The sequence below is a fragment of the Epinephelus moara genome, chromosome 9, assembly GCF_006386435.1.
Source record: "Epinephelus moara isolate mb chromosome 9, YSFRI_EMoa_1.0, whole genome shotgun sequence".
Classification (NCBI taxonomy): Eukaryota; Metazoa; Chordata; class Actinopteri; order Perciformes; family Serranidae; genus Epinephelus; species Epinephelus moara.
The window spans coordinates 14,619,219-14,642,580 of NC_065514.1; the positions used below are offsets into that span (position 1 = coordinate 14,619,219).

General features: G+C 41.0%; 1 protein-coding gene across 2 annotated transcripts in view; it reads right to left on the reverse strand.

Annotated features, from left to right (window-relative positions):
- Window positions 1-12,028: 12,028 nt before the first annotated feature.
- si:dkey-247m21.3 (5-hydroxytryptamine receptor 4) overlaps window positions 12,029-23,362 on the reverse strand; it is a 79,016-nt gene continuing 67,682 nt past the window's right edge. Inside the window, exons 7-8 of one of the 2 annotated variants that reach the window (XR_007570503.1) lie at window positions 12,619-12,942; window positions 12,029-12,514 (exon numbers count right to left, since the gene is read on the reverse strand). Coding sequence is in view for 1 of the 2 variants with exons in the window: in XM_050053681.1 (XP_049909638.1) it covers window positions 12,849-12,942 (94 nt within the window). In the remaining variant the exon portion in view is untranslated. Of the gene's footprint in view, window positions 12,943-23,362 lie in introns of both variants that reach the window. The other variant, XM_050053681.1, reaches the window with a different exon arrangement.

Consider the following 23,362-nt stretch of genomic DNA (forward strand, 5'->3'; position numbering starts at 1 on the left):
TTAAGCACCACATCAACAACATGAGCCCAGTAGTATCAAGTCACTGTTTCCTTTATAGGGTAAGTCTGGTGATTTTATTCTAGATATCAACATATCTGAGTTGTCTGAAGAAAATTCTGGCATCGTATGGTTCTGCAAAGTTTCTGCAAACCACATTTGTACATTTCATATGCATATCAACATTTCTAAAGTGACCTAGTTCTGATTACATGTATATGAGCTGAGTTTCTCATCATGAGGAGGAGAGGATGGTGTGGCACGTTGGTGATCAGTTGTTTTTTAATGAGACATTGTGGCATTTCCAGCAGCATTTGTGGCACCAAAACTGTGTATTTTAAGCCAAAATAGGATCTTTTCCTAACCCAAACCAAGCTTCAGAGAAATGCTGGCATTCCTAACCCAAACCAAGCTTCAGAGAAATGCTGGCATCGTACATTTCTCCTAACCATGGATACATTACATTTGCACATTATTATGACCAAGGCTGGAGCCATGGAGTCAACATTGGAGGGGGACCAAGTCTGCACGCCCCCCCCCCCCCCCAAACACACACACACTTACTTCCTGCCACTGAAATTCTAAAGTAAAATATGTACAAATTCACTAACACATGAGATACGTTTCTTTTTTGCAAAACAATAACCATTCACAACATCAAAATTTCATAACACTTTACCACATCACAATAAACAGTTACAATATAGCCTACGTAACGCTCATATTACATTCTCGTTTTCCACTTTTATTCAGTAATGAATAGAGAGACAAATTTACATTGCCTGTCTGGAACGTTACCCATACGGCAGTCTGGCAACAACATTGAGGTCAACCATGGTAACCATGAAGCTGAAGGAAGGACGACGCACAACTCCAGTATTTCCAATCGTGATGGGTGCAAGTTGCAGAGGGATTCTAAAGAAACTAGTAGGCAACAGCACTCACAAAAGACTAGAGTCAAAATCTATGTTTTAATAGGGCAACACACGGCCAAACAAAATGACAGACGCGTTTCGGCCTAAGCCTTCTTCAGTGTATCAAACAGAGGCAAAGACACTGAATACTATATATATACATAGGTAAAGTTCTAGCACCAATCACAGTGTCACACACATTAAAACATAGATTTTGACTCTAGTCTTTTGTGAGTGCTGTTGCCTACTAGTTTCTTTGGAACCATGGCAACCAGCCTTGGCATTCTGCTATGGCAACTCTACTTGGACAAACCACACGCAGAACTGTATATACAATCAATACTTGAACCGATAGTAATAATAATGAGGATTTGTTATGTATAGTTATAATTATGATGATTACATTATTTCAGATGGTGGTATGTGGTTGCCTATCGTAGAATAGCAATGAAAAAACGTTTTTCTTTTGTTGTTGTTGTTTTTCAGTTTCAGTTATATATGGGGGCGGGGGGGCATTTTGGGCATATCTGAACATTGGGGGGGACGTGTCCCCCTTAATGTATATGGTGACTACTGCCCTGATTATGATGCAGATACTTGACTTTATGGTTCAACAACACTGTGTTCCACATGTTGTTAAGTTCAGGGACAAAACCCACTTGTTATGGTCAGGAAAAGATCATATTTTGGCTTAAAATACCTGGTTTGGGGGGGCACTATCCCTGCAGGAAACCCAGCCATGTCTTGGTAAAAACAACAGTGACAGGACGCTACAAAATACCCACATTTATTGCCTAAAATGCTGCTGGAAAAACAGCTATGACATCATGGCAACAATGGGTTTTTGTTGTTTGTTGGTCTCAAACTGTGGTCTGCAACTAGTCTGCAGCTCGGCAGCCATCTTTCCTAAGTGACACACCTACCATGCCCTCCACCTCCTGGTGATAAAGTCAGGTCATATACTATGTCACATCAGATATGTTAGAATGATACATTTGAAATGTACAACCTATGGAAGATTTTCATGGTTTGCAAAAATGTACAGTGACAACAATGCAACTGTGGCTCAGGGGTAGAGTGGGTCGTCCACTAATTGGAACATCGGTGATCGATCCTCGGCTCTTCCAGACCACATGTCAAACTATCCTTGGGCAAGATAATGAACCCCAAATTGCTCCTGATAGCTGTTCCATTGGTGTGTGAGTAAGTGTGAATGGTTACTGAGTAGCATGTGGCACCTTGTATGGTAGCTTCGGCCACCAGTGTGTGTCTGTGTGTGAATGGGTGAATGAGGCATGTACTATAAAAGCACTTTGAGGGGTTGGAAGACTGGAAAAGTGCTATACAAGTGCAGTGTATAATAACATTAAAGTCATGGTTTGTAGAAACGTACAATACCAACATTTATTCTGGCGACTGGGTTGATAAATGCCATAAAATTATAACAAATATCATCAGTATCATGCTTTGGATAAACAGACAATAGTTGCATGATACTGTATTAATCCTCCACTGAAAATAGTTCCTAATAAATGCACTGTTTCCTCCTGTTTGAGTAACGTATGTCAAAAACTTCAGTGCCTAGCTGTTTCAGGAATTTAGCCTATTTCAAAAATGAGTTGGAGAACTGCTTAATACCAATTATAGTGCTGCCTGTCAGTAACTTTCCACTCACCTACATCTTGTCTTTTTGTCATTATATAAACACAGAGGTTACAACAGATCCTGCGTGTCGGTAATGTATTAACCTGTGGGTTTGCTTCAAAACTACAGTAATGCCAAACTCTACTATAATACTACTTGTGTATGTGTGGTATGTGACTAAGTGCTTAAAGCTGATCTAAATAACTGTTTTAAGTGGAAAAAGCTGCATTTGTCAGACCTCTAGAAACAGGAAGGAAATTTTAAACTCTTGATAACCCCATGACATGCCCCCAAATTACCCTTTCTTCTCCCCCAACGTTTCTCAAGGATTACAAGGGTCCTTCAGCAGACACTGAACACAAGAGTTTGTTCATTCTGCATATGATTAACTCCTTGAGGTGTCTGAAGGGAACGTAAATGTTTAAGGAAGATTAGCTGTAACACAAGAAAAGTCACGCAGACAAAATGCCTGTCGTCAAGTTGTTTACTTTGATAACCTGTAACAAAGTTAAAGACTTGGTGTGACTGAAAAAAGACATCTTGTTGACCCAGCAGAACTAATCAGTCACACCCTTAAACTCACAGGCTCTTTAAAATGCACTCGTCACTTTCCTCAGAACATGACCCACTTGACTCATTGAACCAGGTTTAAATTTAGTGATGAGTGTGCAAATGTTTCATTCATGTCCATGTAGTCTGGTGCAGTGTTCCAGGAAAGTGTGGTACAGTTATTACACAACATCCTCCATGAGGACGTGAAGTACACATTTTGGTTTAAAAAGTCACCAGCAGCATGAAAAAATAGTAACGTTAGCTATTTCTGATTAACCACATCAGAATGATGTCACTCACAGGGCATCAAAATACACTGCTTGGGCAGAGTAGTGAAAAAAGCAGCTGTAAGGCTATTGGGCTCTACCTGTGATGCGTTCAAAAAATCCATGCTGAAGTCCAGATGAGTTTTATGATGTTTATTTAAAAATAAGAGTGACACAGGACAAGACTTATTTACGTAACATGACAATGTGAAGTCAATGGAAAATACCGCAGCCTAATCTTCTTTGTTTAAAACCTGCCATCCCACTGAGTGAACAGGATGGTAATGTAAAACTGTGCCAATTACCCGAAGTGATAGTTACAAAAAGAACATGTACAGCTTAAACAAATGATAAACACCACAGGGTGCTCCCAGTGTCATTATAGTGACACCAGGGACACACTTAAGCCTCTGTGTGAGACGCACCAGGCTTTCAACTCCAATGTAAACCCATCCATTTAATTGTTAGACATTCTGGGCAATGGATGTATGAAGAGTGTGAAAGCCGGCTTAGGGTAGGCAGGAGGATGGGTCCAACAAGCACAGGACTTTGACCCAGTAGCCTAGAGTTTGTGTCTCGTGTGAAACTAAAAGTAAACATTGAGTTATTTTGTCAAGTCAGTTGTTACTCACATTAATCAGTCGTTACTTAATTTAGTCAACTCACTCAACTACAATCTTTTCCCCACTGTAACCAAGTAGTTTTGATGCCTAAACCATCAACCCCCTCTGCTTCAAGATACAACACAAAAAACTGCTTCTGCCCAATCCTAAAAATATGATGACTTAGAATGCCATCAGTTCACAAGGTAAAAATCAACTTGTTGCCAAATACAAAGTTTTTCTTAATCCGGTTGGTTTCTCGCAATGTTGCAATCGCAACAATTAACGCAAATTCGGCCAATCCCAATAAATTCTGCACGAACTTGCAATGTTGTCCAATCACCGCAACTTTACCGCAAAGTTGACAATTTAAAAGGGGTAAAATCTAGTTATATAGCTGCATGCAGCGCTCAGTCCCCCTCTTTCTGTTAATGATGAGACTACTGCTGCAGGACCAGATGTCTGTTCAGTTAGCCCTGTCAGTGACAGGGCTAACTATTAGCATTACATGGCTAACATTAGGTTTAATGTCAGTCAAGCCATTTTGCTGTCAGTGTGAAGTTAACTGCTGCTGCGGGGCTTCTGTGTTAGCTTGTGCTATACAGACAGAACAGAAGAGGAGCCTCTCAAAATAGCCTATATAACATTGCAACAAGCATCGCAATTTTTTGGAAAAGCTTCCATGAAACAAGGCATTTCAGGCAGCAACAATCACAAAAAAAGCCTGTGAAAACCTCGAGGGACTGGTAAAGCATGTGGCATGCAACTACATTTTTTTAACAGCTTATCAGCAATGAACAGTCACTGACAGCTGTTTGACAGCCAAACAAAAATGTCAGAAATGCTTTCTTTCTTTTTTCTTGCTTGTTTTTTTTCTCTCTTTTCTTTCTTTCCATTATAACAAGTGTGCTGCTGTGGAAGTTCCTCTTTGTACTGAATTGGCAGCTCATTGATTGCACCTGATTGATGGCTCATTGACTGCACCTGTGCCTGCTATATTTAAGTGACCTGAAAGCAGGAAATCTGTAAGCAAAGGAGTGTGCATGGGTGCACCAAGCATGCAATATGTCTGCACTATGCAATGAAGCTGCAAAGAAAAAAATAATATAATATATAAGTGTTTAAGGCTGCTTGATTGTATTTTTTGTGTGGAAATAGTAGTATAAGTTGCTGTTGTTGTTGTTTTTTACAGCAAATTAATTCAGCAGGGAAAAGGGCAGAAAAGAACATATACAGTCATATAAAACCAATAAATCTGCAGGAATGTCAAAACAATGCTAAAATTAAACCCAAAGGTGACGATGACACTGTGTCACTATGTATCATACAACAACATTTCCATTGCTGTTTAACAAGTCTGTATCACAGCAGCAGTTTTGTCATGGCAGGAAAAGCACAGGTGTCACCAGTAACATTAATGATGACTCAGTTCTACTGAAGTGTGTCAGTGAGCTACAACAGTGTGACAGAGCCAGCATGCACAACACAGGGACCCTGAAAACAATGCAGCTGAATGTATTCAGTTTTAATTAATTTTGTTGTCTACACCTGTGCTTTTCCTACTCTAACATGTCAAACTGTCTATTGCGGAAAAAAAAGGCCTACTGCTGAAACTCTTTACAATATAAAGTCACAGTCAACCTGACAGTTAGACAGCAAGACAGTTTTTATAGCTAGTATTGTAGCTACATCTAGTGGTTAAAGAGGAGATAGACATGTAGGATGTTAGAGCTGAAATTACAGCAACTGATGCTGCTTCTATCGCTCTGCAGTCTGTAACTGAGCATACACACATAGCCTACTTCATACAGGGCGGTTACATAGTGTTTGCAAGAAGGGTGTGGGTCTCAGTGCTCACTTTAAGTGGCTTACTCTGTTGATCAGGTTGTATCATTTTGTTAGCCTCATAGCATAATTGCCTAAGTCATATTTTGGCCAAAACACAACAACAATTGCAATCATTGTTTCTGAATTGTCTTTAAGCAAAGCATGTCATCAGGCTCAGGGTGACCCATTTGGGACAGTCTAGTGGGAGTCACACCCTGACGGTTCCTGTAGAGAAGCTCGGGTGAGCTAATGGGGAATTTTGCGAGATGTAGATGGCCAAACTGACCAGTTAATCCTCATCCTTGACGTCTTTTCTCTTGAAACGCTGAAGATAAATGTTTGGAAACACCTCCGATGAAGCATGAATCTTTGTGTCACACCTATTGATTGTTTAAAAATACAAGGGATGTAGTCAGAATGACGTCACCTGTTGGTTTTGTCATAACCCGGCTCCTAGGCCATGACAGATACGGGAAGATACAGTGGATGACGTTAAATCAAAATTGTAAGTTAAGTAAAACACTAAAAAAAACTACATGTGGAGTGTGGCTAATCAGTAAATCAGTGATGTAGATTTGAGTGAGTGAAAATAGTGTAGTGTAATTTAATTCCCCAGGAGCCCTCAGCCCAGGTGCTCCGAATCAGCCTTTGCAATCCCGTGACGCCTTCAAGAACAGCAGGGAAAATCAAATACAGTTGACTCCAATTTTTAGGCCTCAACTTTGACAGTTTGACCGTCGTCATGTTGTTGTTTTTTTGTCACTAGAAGTGACCAAATTTGGACAAGAGGGTGGAACTGTGGAGGAGCGAGGTGTGGACTTGACTAACTGACTGTGGTGATGCCTCACAGACAGCCTGTCACTCAAAGACACGACGTTCATGTACATAAATTTAAGCCTTATTACATTTTAAACGTGTGAGTTATATTTTGAATTCACCCACTGTATAGTTGTCATGAATGTGGAAATTAGGTAAAGAGACCAAATCTGTTTTTTGTAGCATGCTGTGAACATGTTTATTTGTGCTGTAAGCGTTTTAACATAGGAGTTTATGGGGTTTGACTCGCTTTTGGAGCCAGCCTGTAGTGGCCATTTGAGGAACTACAATTTCATGGTTTCATTTTTCAGCCTCAGAGGTTGCCACAGGGGGCAGTAATGAGCCCATTACAGCTTGGTGCACCACAATGAGTGAGACACTGTGCTAGAAAACCTAGCTGGAAGAGGGACACAAAGGTGAGATGTATGCTTTATCAGAAGTGTTTTCAAACAGTATTTTGGGGGTTTTTACAAGAGAAAAGGTCGAAAGGATAAGGACTAGCTGGTTGGTTAGGCCTCAAGCTTCTCCATGGGAGCCAATCCTGAACCTGGCTAAGACTTTCTGTTGGAAGCTGGGACATGGTCTCTGACCCCATGGGATCTATGGGGTATGACCAAGCAGCCTCCAGGGCTAAAAAATGAAGACAACACGAAAGTGCCAAAAACTGCAATTCTTTAAATGGCTGCTTGAGGCTGGCTCTAGAAGCCAATAAATTCCCATAGACACCAAGGTTAAAGCGACCAACTCTACAACAAAATGAACACATTTACAGCCTGGTACAAAAAACGCTCAGGTGCTCTTGAACTTTCTGGGTATGCTCGAATGGATGGTGGCCAGTATACAGTAGAATGTTTTTAAATAGAAAGCTTTTGGCTTTTGTTAATGGTCTTTTATTTAAGACAATTATTACAATAATTGCAGAACATTTTGCAGATTTAATGACGTGTGTTCCTCATCTTTATTTTTCATATAAAATATATTCCAACCCAAAGCTGACTTCAACTGTCTCCATGAAACGAATCTCCCTATTTTCTATGATTGTGTGCCTCCCATTTAGCCTTTTAGCAAGTGCTCAAATGGCGCATGTGTTGTACATCAATAATATGACATAATATGATGCTTTGACTTCTCCTTTTTTTAGCCTCCTTGAACCTGGCTAGGCTCACGGTTATTGCTTTGATGTTAAATCTCACCTCTTACCTCCACATGGAAGACGATAAATGATAATCCCCTGAAGGACTTTATTAAAAAATCATATTTTAAATCCTACAGCAAAATGTTTTTACAGTGGACATATCTCTTAGAAAAGCAGATTATGCTGGATTCACACAGGAACAAAAACTAACATGACTAATTTCCAGCAGCCCATAGAAGGATGAAATACGGCATCCCTGTCTCATATGGGGTTAAAAATAATTTTCTGTTCCTCTGCTAACTTCCGAATAATCTCCGAGCCAAGATGCTTTTAGAAAACCTGGGTCCAGCTCTGGCACTGCTGTGCTATGAGACAAAGCCTTGAGATCTTCATGCTTTAGACAGTAAGTAAACCCGAGGAGATTGTGTTGGAGTCAGTGAGTATTGAGAGGGCTCACAGAATAATGAAAACCTCCTCTGGATTGTCCCTGATTGGTTAATAGCAAGCAGACTCGGGGGTCAGCACCAATCAACCCAGCAAATCAAGTCCAAGATTGTTTTCAGAGGCGAAGGGAATGATCGGGGATAATCATGTTTGCTGTTACCAAATAGGCTTCCTGACGAGGGGCTTTGTGTGTAATTGCCGTCTGCCACCGCCAACAGCAATAAAGGCTCGTTAAAAATGTGTTTCAGGCCCACACGGTATAGTATTAGTCTGGGCTTGATGCTCATATTGTCTTACTGAAGATGGAGCTCAAGTTATGATGTGGATACCATGACATAGGATGTGCAAAGACTGAAATAGTTACTCACCTGCCAAAAATGGGGGAAAAATGTATTTGCTTATAAAAAACGAAAGTTCTCACCATATTTGACATGTGCAGGGAAGTGGTTCTCAAAGTAGAGACTGGGACCCTCCAGGTGGTCATAAAGTGTATTTTGGGGGGTCATGATATGGAACAATACCACTCCACGAGGTACTGTACACCTTGCTAGTACCAGGTTGGACCCCTTTTGCCTTCAGAACTGCCTTAATTCTTAGTGGCATAGATTCAACAAGGTGCTGGAAACATTCCTCAGAGATTTTGGTCCATGTTGACATGATGACATCACACAGTTGCTGCAGATTTGTTGGCTGCACATTCATGATGCAAATCCCCCGTTCCACCACATCCCAAAGGTGCTCTATTGGATTGAGATCTGGTGACTGTGGAGGCCATTGGAGTACAGTGAACTCATTGTCATGTTCAAGAAACCAGTTTGAGATGATTTGAGCTTTGTGACATGGTGCTTTATCCTGCTGGAAGTAGCCATCAGAAGATGGGTACACTGTGGTCATAAAGGGATGGACACGGTCAGCAACAATACTCAGGTAGGCTGTGGTGTTTAAACCATGCTCACTTGGTACTAAGGGGTAGTGATGGCCAGATGAAGCCTCATGAAGCATTTTCTTTATTTCTGAGCCCACTAGATGGCGCTTTTTGTTCAGAGAACTGCAGCTCAATGGATACATTGTTGCGCTTGTTGCGATCCCGCCAAGTAAATTCATGCAGGTTTAATGAGCTGTAACTGCATTACTCTACCAACGCTGATCTAACATGGCACTAACGTCAGGATCTGGAGACGTTTGCATGGCTCAAAAGACTTGCCACATTTGATAAAGCTGATATAAATGTATTTAGACTAAATCATTGTTAAATTCTGTTTATTTATCATCTCCGTCACAAACAATGAAGGGCAGAGTGAGCTATTAAAAGTTGTCACACTGTAACAAGACATTCATTCAGCTCGTCACCTTTGAAACTGGACTTTGTGGTTGCGTATTGAAAATAAAAATGCAAGATGATGAGTTAACTGCTGTTTTCTGAGGCCGAGATGCAGAGAGACACTGAAATGAAAATGTGATGACAGAGTGTAGGCGGCTGGTATCACACCTCTGTGTGTCGATCTCCTGAATGTGTTGTGATAGACAGACAGATTGAGACAGACTGAATTTAAATATATAAACTCAGCATCAAACATCAGAGAATTAAATCTGTAATAAGGACATTTTTGAATCTACCTTCAAATCACATAGCTGAGTAATGTGAGCGGGTCCCTTGTGCTGACAAACCCAGTGAGAGGAACAGCCAGCTCTGCAGTTCCTCATTGATTTTAGCTGTATTTAGCGGCTTTTGGCCACTGTTTGTTCATTATTTTGTTTTTTCCAAGCCCTGGCTCTCACAGGCCTCCTGTAAGTGAACTCGCTCTTAGAATACGCTACATGCCAGACACAAAACTGCAGGGAGCCAAAACTAATAGATAGAAAATGATAGAAAATAGAGACCAAATCAGAGCTAAAGTGAGAGTGAAAAGTGACCTCTAGTGGTCATAAACCACCTAATGCAGCTGTAAAACAGTCGAACCATCAAAGACTCAGACAAGTCTCGTCATTTGAGAGACATCAGACCTTCATATTCACCTTGGCCTCAATGTGCTTATCATGTTTAATGAGGAACATATTCATATTGTTTGCCAAAATGTTTACAAAACTGATTGTTGGATATATTTAATCATAAATATGAAGTGTTATTTAGATTTGAGGATCAAAGGTATCCATCTTCAGGATCATTTTCTTTAGAAGGGTTTGTCTCCTCAGCCTCGTCATGGTGCTTTCCAGCTGTTTCCATCCAGCTGCAGGTTCATGTTTCACTGTGTGGGTCCTGCAAGAGAAAGAAATATTTGATCTGCAGCTACAGAATTACAATATACTCACTGGCCACTTTATTAGGTATACCTTGCTTGTACCAGGTTGGACCAGAACTGCCTTAATTCTTGGTGTCATGGATTCAACAAGGTGCTGGAAACATTCCTCAGAGATTTTGGTCCATATTGACATGATAGCATCACACAGTTGCTGCAGATTTGTCGGCTGCACATCCATGATGTGAATCTCCCGTTCCACCACATCCCAAAGGTGCTNGGCGCTTTTTGTTCAACAAAAGGTTTAAAACACACTGAATTGCCATTCTTTGAGCCTCTTTCTTTAAACCAAGAGTGCCATCTAGTGGGCTCAGAAAATAAATAATAATAATAATAATTTATTTGTAGAGCACCTTTCAAAACAAGGTTACAAGGTGCTTAACAATAAAATGATTAGTGCAAATAAAATACATAACAGTAAAATAACATTAAAATACAGGAATACAGAATAAAAAACTAAAAGAGTCACAACAATAATAAAAAAGAATCAGTTTAAGAAGGCCAGACGATAAAAGTGAGTTTTAAGAAGTGATTTAAAAGAGTACACTGAGTTTGCCTGCCTGAGATCTCCAGGCAGGGCGTTCCACAGCCGAGGGGCCCAGGCACCAAAGGCCCGGTCCCCTTTAGTGACCAGCCGAGTTTTGGTTACCCGTAAGAGGGCCCCGCCGGAAGATCTCAGGCTCCGGTCAGGTTCATAAGAGTTTAGCATGTCACCGATGTAGGCAGGAACCTGACCATGTAAGGCTTTAAAAACAAGCAGTAAAATCTTAAAATCAATTCTAAAACTCACAGGTAGCCAGTGAAGGGCAGCAAGGATTGGCGTAATGTGGTCGCTTCTCTTGGTACCTGTTAAAAACCTGGCAGCAGCATTCTGAATCAACTGCATTCTTTGAATATTTTGTTTACTAATGCCAGAGTAGAGAAGAAGAAAATGCTTCATGAGGCTTCATGAGGCCATCACTACTAAGGAGCTCAAAGTGTGCCAAGAAAATCTCCCCCACACCATTACACCACCACCAGCAGCTTGAACCGTTGATACAAGGCAGGATGGATCCATGCTTTCATGTTGTTTACACCAAATTCTGACCCTACCATCTGAATGTGGCAGCAGAAATCCAGACTCATCAGACCAGGCAACGTTTTTCCAATCTGCTATTGTCCAGTTTTGGTGAGCCTCAGTCTCCTGTTCTTAGCTGACAGGAAATCTGTGTGAAATCCCAGTCTCCTGTTCTTAGCTGACAGGAAATCTGTGTGAAATCCCAACAGATCAGCCGTTTCTGAAATACTCAGACCAGCCCGTCTGGCACCAACAACCATGCCACGTTCAAAGTTACTTAAATCACCTTTCTTCCCCATTGTGAAGCCTTCCCCCCAGTAAATTCCTACATATGTCCTAATCGCTCCCTCCAGAAAGAGTGATGTGAACACTGGAAGTTAAGCTTTCTCCCATGCTGCAGTGATGTAGAGCTGTACTACCACAACAACATCACAGCTGGGTGTGAACAAAGATGCAACACAATTCAACACAGAGGTAAGTGCAACAATATTTTATGTGCCATGAAAGGTTTAGGCAAGTGTTTCATCACAACGATCAATGACAGAACTGTTTGTATGATGCTGTATTTCATCACAAACTGACTGTGAAGTTCTCAGCCTTTGGTGTTTGTTTGTAACTGTTTCAAAATGGAATATGACATGAAGGATATGAATAAAAAAAACATCCACTTTTGACATTACATTCAGCAGTTTCAGAGTGCAGTTGATGCTGGTAAAAAACAAGAATACAAACAATAAACTGGACTTAATGAGACCTGCAGTCACCTGTGTGACCAGCTGGCAGTTACAACTATGATGTCATCACAGAGGTTAAAAAGCAGAAGAGGCCTCTTGCGTCACCAACCATGTTAACCAAAGTTTGGCTTGTAGTCTGCTGTGGTTTTCTGTGGTGCATGATGTTGACTCACGTCCTGTGATCCGGATGTTTCGACTGAGAATAAACACTCTTTGGGTTTTGGAGAACCTGGAGACATATTGGCAGTGTGTTTCAGTCCGTAAGCACTCAATACTTCAGCTCTGCACCAACATGGTTCATTTTTTTCTCATTTTGAGTCACTCAGATCTGACCTTCTGTGCTGGTCTGATGCTCAGCAACAGTGCCTCTAACTCTGGACAGCATCAACATACGTTTTAAAGAAAGTCATATGATGATGCTGGATCATAGAGTGCATTTCCAAAGACAACCTCCTCAGGCCAGGTCAGCTCACAGCCACCTGTTGAGATCACAGAGGTCAAGAAGTCTCCATCTCTTAGTCCCCCTCATCAGCTGATGGTGTCACAGCTCTGTTAAGACACCCTCATAGTGGTCCAAGAGAGTCCTGGGACTCCTGGTCATTGGCCAGTATCGTCCGACCGTTGTCGCTGTAGCTCCGGTTTGGCAGGAAGGACAATCTGAAAAAGAGACAGACTTAAGTCAACTTTAATAAGTCCAATACTGATAAATGTCTCATCCTTTTAATTTTCATGAAATTGCACCCCATTTTTAGTTTATTTAGCTTTTTTTCTCCACATGTGCCATGTATTTACACTCTGTAATTACGTCTCTATATTAGGGGTGGGAGTCACCAGAGGCAGGGGCCACGATACGATATTGTTGCAATATTAAACATTTGGGATATGCTTAGTATTGCAAGAACATGTATGGTGTTTGTTTGTTTTTTATTTTGATAGGGACGATGCAATTTATCATAGTTCCAATACAGAGTAAACAACCCACAATACATATACTTAAGTACACATACCACAATACGCCAAAACACTTACACTAATACCCTTTAAAAGTTTGAGCGCATTTAGCTAAGAGTGGGTACAGCTCTGGTTTGCTTTTAGCTAGCCTTTGAACTTTGTTGTGAAGGATTTTAAATCACAGTTGACAGCCTTTAATGGAAAAAGATGATTGTCCAGATTTAGATTTACAAAATGGTATTTTGCAATTGCCTTGATTAAGCTCACTTGGGCCTTCCAGGCTAAAAAAAAGCTGCCCCAGGTAGGTATTAACCAGCGGCTCTGCACCTTTTGCACCTGCAACACCTCTATAGCACACTTGATACACATCAATGCATGGCTGTCACTACTGAATTTGCTGATTTACCCACTCCATTGTTAATAAATTATGCTTGTTTTAACTAAATCTTTTGTGTGGACTTCCTCTTATTGTGTTCACTGAGCCAGAAAATTGTGATTTACAACTGCAAATTATGTCCTCAAAGGAAAACTTTGTCAGCATCTATAAGATGAAGTTTTCAGTCTGTTCATCTCCTTTCAATCAATTTTATTGCAGTAAAATGTATCTGGTGGGCTGAAAAAGTCCTTGATTTTATTCTTCTAGTACACTACTAAAAGTTTAATTTGTATTTGCAATATTAATAATTTATATAATTTTAAACTGATATAAGCGTCTGTGTATCAATTAGATATTACAAAGCAAAATATTTCAGTAGTTTGCTGTATTGATTTTCTCACCCAGCCATACTGTAGTAGGCTGGGACACACTAGGAATCTTTTATAAGCCTTATTGACTTTTTTTTTTTAAACGTATTGATTCATGCGTGATTGATTTTGTTAATTCTTTTAATCTCACAGTTGCACAATAAGTAGGCCATCCTACAGGGTTTTCCCACTGACTTTAATCTGTCTCTGATGTCAGGACATCATCACAAGGACTTGCACAGTAAGAATAAAACAAATCAAAGCCCAAACATAAGACAGCAAAAAACGTCAAATAATCAAATAAGAACAGATTTGATTGATATTGTAAGAAAAGGTCAGGAGGAAAAGTTAAGGTCAAGGCACAGCTGTATAAAAGCAGAGAGGAGTTTCTGTGGCAGGGTCAGTGGGAACAGAGAAGGAAGGAGGCATGGGAAATGAGTAAAAAGCGACTGGGAACCACTGTCGACATTCTTCTCAAGGTAGGCAGTTAAATCCTGTGTGAAGAGCGAGGAAGAGGAGGGAGACATGGGGCGAAGAAAACAACAACCCTGAAGCATACAGCAGATAGTAATGGTTTAAAATGTCAGAGGGACATTTTAGCATGTGTTTAGTTTCTGCAGCCACAATTTATTTAAAGTACAAAGATAAAAATACTGAACATAGCAAACAGGAAAAATATTTAGTGATTCAGTGTGTTGTATGTTTTCTTTGGTCCGTGGACCGAGCTCAGCAGTAAGATCTATTTGTTTATAATCTGAGTGGATGTTTGTCCACAATGTTCTGGTGGTTTTACAGCCTGGACAGTTTTATTGTTTCAAATACAGAAGTAATCTTTCTCAATCATTACTTATGTCCCACTACGAGTGTGTGGCAGAGACTCTGCCTTCTGCTTCAATCTTATTTTCTTTTTATTTAGCTGTGCTCAGGACATTCCTGGGCACAGCCACTGACTATAAAGATGGACAACATGTCTCCACTTCATCCCACTGTACAAAAATGAAGCCAAAATATCCCAGATTCGCCTGCTGGTGATGTCATTTGGAGCCAAAGTCGGCGCAGTAGCGATCCCCACAGGATCAAGTTTCCACCTAAACACCTGTCTGACAAATCATTTGATCCCAAGCACATAGATTGGCACACGTAGCTGTCAATCATGACGTCAAACGCTCTTTGTATAGCATCGAACAACTAATAAAAACCAAACTTACGAGAAAAACGAACTCTTAAATATACATCAGCATAAGAACTACCTGAAAACAGAAACAATCTTCTGTAAGAATTTATTTGATGTGTACTTTGATGTTTTAGTTTGGCCCATGTCCCATCTGCTAACATGGAGCGGGCAGGGTTTATGACCTATACTGCATACCAGCTGCTGTCATGTCGCCCATCGTTATTATACAATCTATGGGAAAAGCGCACAGGAAAGCATGGGACTTTCTACAGTAGCAGCCAGGTGCCAGACTGTGAGCAGCATTCCAGGAGGAAGAAGATTAGATAGATAGAATAGAAAGCCTTTATTGCCATTGTCCAAGTACAACGAAATTAGGAGTGCTACTCCTGGTCAGTGCAATTAATTCAAGACAGATTATGGTAGTTTTCTATGGTGTCTGTGTGTTGTTGGAGTCAGGAGTTCTGATGGCTCAAGGAAAGAAACAATTGGTAGAGGGTCTCATGGCCCATGGCTGCTGTGGCAAGGACATAGCCTTTGTACATGGGGTGCCAGCTCTACTAGTACCCTTTTCCCATAGTCACTGTTGGCCATGCCGAGTAAAGCCATGCTGCACCGATTTGTGTTTCCATTGTCAGTTTAGATGCTCCATGCCACACTAAGCTACACCGCCGATGGACCTTCTCAAGAGTAGGTCCAAAAGCCGGGCCACCTGCCCTCAGGCAGGTAGCGGTGAGGTCTTGCCAACCACAGCCAACTCTAACGACCCCACTTCTCCAAACAAGAGTGTGTGTTGCGAGACTCTACTCACCTCTGTCTGCAGGAGACCAGAGAGAAAGGCGTTTTAAAAGTCTCTGTACTTTTGTAGCTTCTAACTGAATCTCTGTGGTTTAGAGTTTAGTTTCTCTCCTGCGTCCTGTTTTTACTTTAGATATCTGCTTTATTTTACTGTTTCAAGTTCGCTATCAGCTGTATTAGAAGTTGTTGTTTGAAAACTCAACATTTCCTTATTTTGCTGCTTCACAATAAAAGTTTATACAGAACAAAATAACGACAGACTTTTATTGTGAAAAATCTATAGGAAATCAACTACTATCTCAGTGGCTTTTCTTCAATAAAGACAAGTGTAATAATGAAGGATAAGGAAGGAAAGTGAAAGCAGAAACAGCCACAGTGTGATGTTGACGAAGAGCTGCAGACAGCAGGCTCTTACTGCACCTCTGCAAACAGCTCACCTCCAACAGGTAAACTTCTTTTACCTGCCCTGCTGTGGGAAAACATGTGGCAAAAATAACAGGAGACTTAGCTGTGGATCAGCTCACTCAAGACAAGCCATCATCAGTTTAAGACACACCTTCAAGACGGTAGCCTTGTTGTAATGAAAGCAAATCCCTGCTGTGCTGGGCTGATGGCCCACACCAAACCAAATCAAGCCAAGCCAGCCCGTAACTGCCGAAAAAGGGGTACAAGTGAGCTACTGGGTGCCCCCCAGAGCACAACAGAGCAGAAAGGCTACCTTGAAGAGACTCGAGTTGATGACGACTGCAGTTTGCAGCTGCAAAAAAAAACCCTTTGCGAGTAAGAAGCCAAAGCCAAACTGTAAAGTTTATTACAGTAATGCACATATTCAACAAGTATAAACATGTAAACATCTAAAAAGCAATATTTCCATACTCTATCCATAGTCTCTCATCCACACAAGCACATCATGCCAGCTCGGCTAATAGCACATTGTTACAAACAAGCTAAACTGAAAGCTGTCTGCAACTGTTTTGCATAGTTTGCCACTTATCTTAAAATCAGGCAAATTCTTGTAAACTTAGCTGCAAGCTGAGACAAACAGCCCCTCAGGGAGTGAGGAATGAAACCAACCTAAACTTCTAAAAAGCAATCTAGTAATAAACAAGAACTGATAAGATAAGAGTATCAATAGAGCACTGAACTGATAAGGAGTATCGATAACAGTAGTAATCTTAACAATACCCATGTAGCCCCATTCACTTTAACTTGTTTTCAGTAATAAGCAGTTGAGCGTTCCACAGAGAGAACGTCTTTCCACCAGTGTGTGTCACTGGTTAAACTATACATGAACTTTTACTCAATCCAAGAACAAATGGAAATCCTAAACTAGCCTGAAGTGGCAAAAAGTCCTCGACTGTGGAAGAATTTAATAATGTGTCCTTAGTGTGAAGACTGTGGGACCTCACACGCAACTAGAAAACACACACACACTCACACCTGAACGGAAGTCCGGGTGGATTCCCCCTGGTCAGTCCCTGCGATTACCTTGTTGTTAGCAGACCATTCACCACAGTAACCACAGGAACACACACACACACACACGCACAGAGTCCCATGTGGAGGCATATCCAGAGTGCGGAGGCGAGGGGGGAACTATAAACAGAAATGTTCTGTAACTTCTGCTCCTCTGTTTTGTGTGTTTTCTGTCCAGCGAGTGTGTTTACACTCTAAACACACTCTTGTCTGTCTGTCTCTCTGTCTGTCCATCTGTCTGTCACACACACAGTCGTGGCAGAGACTCCCAGCAGCCACCAGGGGAGAGGATCAGCATTAGATAATATTGAGGAAATTCAGGGAAACAGGCATCCGGATTACAAACAAACATGGAATGAGAGTCTGAGGTCAGAAACCTCACCACAAACATGAAACCCTGTCCTCTACAAATTACATTCAAGCACAACTAATTTGCTCTGGCAAATTTGTTTTGGAGGAAATGTAACTGCGGCAGCATTTTGTTCCGATGCAGGAAGTGTCGCTTGGGGTGGATTGTTGGGAATAAAAAGTACAAGAGAGCGAGGTTAGCTTCCTGTGTCCCAGGTGTGGTTTGGATTGGGATGCTAAAACTCTCGGTTAAGGTCAGAAAAAAAATCTGTAGTAAAAGATGTCAACATGATTCAAGATTCAAGATGGAGTTAACTTAGGCTGGCTTTAGTGCTGAACCCAGACCACAGTCTTTCCTTGACCTTTACTTGGTGGTTTGAGCTGCCCAGGGTGAATCTTGTCAGGAAAAACAAATGGTGGACGCTAAAAATATCAACGATTTACAGATGTGCTCAATAAAAAGGTTTTAGTCTTGACTTGGAAAACAAAGTAACCCTGGGCAATGAGGTGTCAAACTGCGGTAGGTTGTACATTTTTCTGTCAATATTTCCTGTTTGTACACATTATTAAAACTACAGTACCCAACATTTGACCAACTCATTGCCCGCAAACCCTTCAGTAAACTGCCAACAGTGTATCAAACCAGCTTGCATGGATTTGATAATAATAAGAATAATAATAAACTTTACTTAAATAGCACCTTTAAAAACATTTAAAACACAAGGAGAATAAAACAAATAACATCATAAAATTTCATCTAAGCAAAGGATAAAACAAGGAAGGCCAAAACTGAAATCAAGATAATAAATGGGAAACAAAATCAATAAGATAGCGATAAAATAGACAGCTCAGATAAACTCAGGATATGCTAAGAGTGTGTTTTGAAGAGAGACTGAAATGAAGCCAGTGACTCAGACAGCCTTATATCCTCTGGCAGGTTATTCCAAAGCCTCAGGGTCCGCCCCCCCTCCCCTACAGATTCGAGGTTGCTGGACAGCAGCACGCTGGAGACTGATTTGTTTGCCCACGGGCAGCTGCCGTGGTAGGGCTGCGTCACCGCGTCCGTGATCTTCGGTTTTCCAGCGGACCGTTCGAGCAAGTCCGGCTTCTCTGCTGCTAACGCTACTGCCGGGATACAGCTGAGGAGACTGCTAATGTTATGTACTGGGACACTGCTAACGCTGCTTGCCGTACTGCTGTAGCTCAGTCATAACTGTAACTGATGCTGAGACTCTACTGACTGCGTGACTGGTAGACGGCGGTGGGTGGCGCAACAGGCCAAAACACAAATTCAAAACATAAACATGATTTGCGGACCGTAAATTTTTTTTTAAAATGCGAATATTCTGGCTGTACTATTGTTGTCGGTGAGATCAGTATGTTATATGAACATTATTCCTTAGTCTCTGTGACATATTAGGAGGATTTTACGACTATTTGCTTTAGATTTCTTACATATAGCTCCTTTAAGCCATGTTTAATGTGTGTTTTGAATCAACTAAACTTTACAGCACTTAACACAGTTCTCCACCGCCGACTAGTGTTTTGGAGGTGTAACAGCAGAGAGACACAGACCCACCACCGCAGAAGTAAAAATAACGTGCAGATTTTTTTTTTTTCTCACGACTAATCAATTAGGCTAGTTGAAGATTATGTGCGACTTTAGTCGACCAAGATTTTCTGTGGTTGACTACAGCCCTGAAGTTATTATTACATCATGAGATCAAATCATGAAAAAAATACTACTTTAATCAAATATTAGTCAAATTGTGGGCAGAACTGAAACACTGTAAAGACTATTTATACCATGGTCTGGGTGAATACTCTTCTGATTGGTCGGCAGGTATGCATTAAAACCCTTTAATGCACACGTAGTTTGGCTAAACTTTATAGCTGTCTAAATTCATCCGCTAACCAGCCTGTAACCATAGCAACATTAACGAGCGCAGCTGTCAAACTGTCAACTGCAGAGGGAAAAAAAAACACTGCAGCCGTCAAACAACATTCGTGGGAAAAAACAAACAGAAATGGCTGATTTTAACTTATTTGGAGAGTACAAGGATTTTGAGGAATGGGATGCCTACTACTAATACTTTTGGCTTTGTTAAAGCGATTGAGCCTCATCCTGTCCTACTGTGACTACTGTAACTGCCGTGGTTGTAAAAGGGACTAGTTTATTCCTTGTCATGACAATGGTAAGCTCTTGCTTCAAAAACTTTCGATTTTGAGTACGAAACTTTCACCAAAAGTTGTTGAATCCTTTTATTCCTATATTCTTGGCAAATGACCATGGTATAAGCGGGTTAATCCACTAGTAGGTGTGTTCCAAACGGTTAGTTTAGTGCATTAAAACCGCTTGGAACACACCTACTAGTGGATTAACCCTTACATGGCTGACAACTGTCTATTTTCCAGTCATACCTAGTTTATGAAATTGCAAGACTGTTAAGGGACCTCAGTGTGCAGAAATACAAAAGAAAAATGGCTTCCTTCCTTTTTCCCTCGCCAAAATTTAAATAGCTTTGGAGCATTATTTGGCCCCCTTTCCTTCAAGATCGCAAAACATGGTTGATACCAGTGGATGTCTTAGATCCTCTAGTTTAATAATATTATCCTCACTGTAGCTTTGTATACAGTTGTATTGTCCATGATATTGTACTCTTGTACTTGATCTAATTTAAAGGACAGCCTTTGACCTTTTCATGCCTCCCCGGCCTTGGGCCCACAGTCATCTGTACCCTTTGACCCTAACACTAACGTCATGCCAAGCTCCATCTCACACTGCATAACTACAGTAGCCTGGTGAAGAGGATGAACATGGCTGAATGTCTGAATATTAAACTAACCTCTGTCTTTTTTCAGCATATGTGTTTACATTTTGGCACATCTGCATCATGTAAAAGTCATGCTGCCCTTCCTGTTTGCACTGTGCAGACCTGGATTACTCTGATACTGATGACAAGGTCTGAATCTGACAATTATCAGCTGAGATCTGAAGGTATAAGGACGTCTATCTGGACATCCTGACACAACTGTAAGGAGGGAATTCAAGTCAGCAACAAACGTCTGCCAGCAACAGTTGTCCCCACTGCCTCGAGGAAGATTACAAGTTTATTGAGTTCATTTTAATCGAATTGTCATGCAGAAATCCTCAAACAGACCCTCCTGCAAACTTATTTTTTTCATCTATTGCTCTTCATGAGTCAAAACAAAGCCCTGCTTATTCCAGAGATATGACCCCGCACGACATTATGTGAAAACTACATGCAACATCTTTGTAGGGATGAAGTTAAAAACCATTTTAAGTCAATCATAAACAAATTTGTGATTCAGCATCATTAACTTAATGCTTTCCTAAACATCTGGGGGCATTTTGGATTCATGCAGCAGCTTAAGACTCACGTTTAAATTCACATGCGCAGTTGGATCAAAACACTAATATACTGCTTAGAGAGCAAAGATGATGTTTATACTTCTTATCACCACAAATTAATTCTCATTCAGTTGAGACACGGGTCACTTGGCTGGACTGACTTATATGGTGTTCTTCAAAAGCAAAACATGGACGTATTATCCTTAAATCTCTGTGAGGCCCCAAGTAGATGTTTTGACTTCGTATATCAGATGATACATGACACTTAAACATATACACGTTAAACATATGAGCCCCACACACTGCACATATCTTCCCTCTGACGTCCAGCAGCAGCTTTTGACCACGAGTGTAGCTTCAATTCAATCTATAGCATTAAAAATTGGAACAGATACCCCCTGCCCCCATAAGAGAACATTCCCTGTGTTTTGTAATTTTCCCACATGTTCAATCAAATCTCATAACATCACTTTCATGAAGAAACCGCAGCGCTGACGCTTTGTCCAGAGATATTAGTGGTCAACTCCCAATGGAGCGTTCCCTCATGTGTCTCCTCTCATCTGTCTCACTTTCTGCTTCTTCGCCGTCCAATTTTGGGGGTAAAAAAGGAAAAGGTGAGAGGGGTGTCTCTTGCAGTACGTGTGTGCTTTTTGGTCATTTTCCATAATTTTCTTCAGTTTGAGGGCGGTGAAACGTTTTGTGCGGCTGTGTCAGCTGTCCGTTATAATAAAAATAAAAACTTGTAGGGAACAGCGGAGCCTCGTGCGCGGTCAGAGGGAGAGAGAGCAGAAACGACTTGCAGTGTTTTGCTAACTCCTCTCATGGGAATCTTCAAATATGTTCTGTTTCTATTCTGACACTGTGAGCAGCAGGAGCGAGGACAGCAGACGGTTGTTTGTGTAGGATTTTCATGACATGAAACGCCATTTGTGACGCTATTTATAGTCTGCGTTTTGTCAGCTATAGCCATACATTCAGTAATAACATCTTTATATAGTAGTTTTCATGGTGCCTGGGTGGTAGAGTTGCCCATTACCACACTGGATTCAAACTGCCTTCATTTACACATTCAGACGAATTCTTGTACTCCAGCCTTACTGTTTTAATTAAATCGCATTAAAGGGATTGTTTGGATCTTTTGAAGTGGGGTTGTTTGAGGTCATTATCCATAGTCAGTGTATAACATACAGTAGTTGTCGTTTGGTACACCCCCAGTTTGGAGAAGCAGGCAGGAGTACTGACACAGAAGCTAAGCAATTTACTGCTGTGGATGGGGGGCAACAAAACAAATTTAAGCCACCTAAAAAAGTTTATGTGTGCACTGTATTTTGAATATTTTTCACTGTTTACTTTGCCACAGACAGCCCTTCCCAACAGGGGATGCTCTCGTCAAAGCCACCAGACTCCATTAATGAAAACAGTAATTTTAACTTGCTGAACACAGGAGCTGCTGGTCCACTGCTGCCTCAGTCACTTAGTTTGTTTGTCTTACTTTGTGACTTCGGGTGAATCCAAATCAACCCTTTAAATGCTTAAGTCTTGGGGGAGTGAGTTGTGTGAAGAGTTAGACAATGAGATTTGTCCTTTTCAGCTGCAGAGACTCATGACTAGGGTTGGATATCGTTTGGGTTTTTCCCGATACCAGTGCCAAACAGATACTTTTAAAACGGTACCGGTGCTTAAACGGTGCCTGAACTGATACCTCAAAATATGAGGGTTTTTTTTATGGAGGTTGAAAAGTGGCACAAATGGGCCACCTTTCAGAAGTGTGTGAGTATTTTGTATAACAGTTTTAAATTATAATAAAAACAATGTTTTTATTTTAACACTTTTAAAATATAATAAAAGACACTTAACAAATAAACACTACAATAATATTAACTTTATTAAAGTCTGGTGTCTGTAGGCAGCCCAGGCTCCGCAAATGGCAACAAAAACATTTGGGTTCAGGCAGAACCAGCCAGCGCGAGACCAGCAAAAGCAAGCGCACACACATGAACGCGGTGCCCAGAGAGGCAGTCAGAGCTACAGGCTACAATGAGGCTAAAAACAGAGTTCAAATGACGTTTTTCCAAACAACTTCTTATGTCAGGGCTTCAGTACACTTGAATCACTACGGACGAGCAGTATGGAGATACTTTGTGGTTTCAATTATGTGTTTTTGGACATTTGAATCTGGGGCGCCATCAGCCTGCATGAGGTGGAGTTGTGTTGCT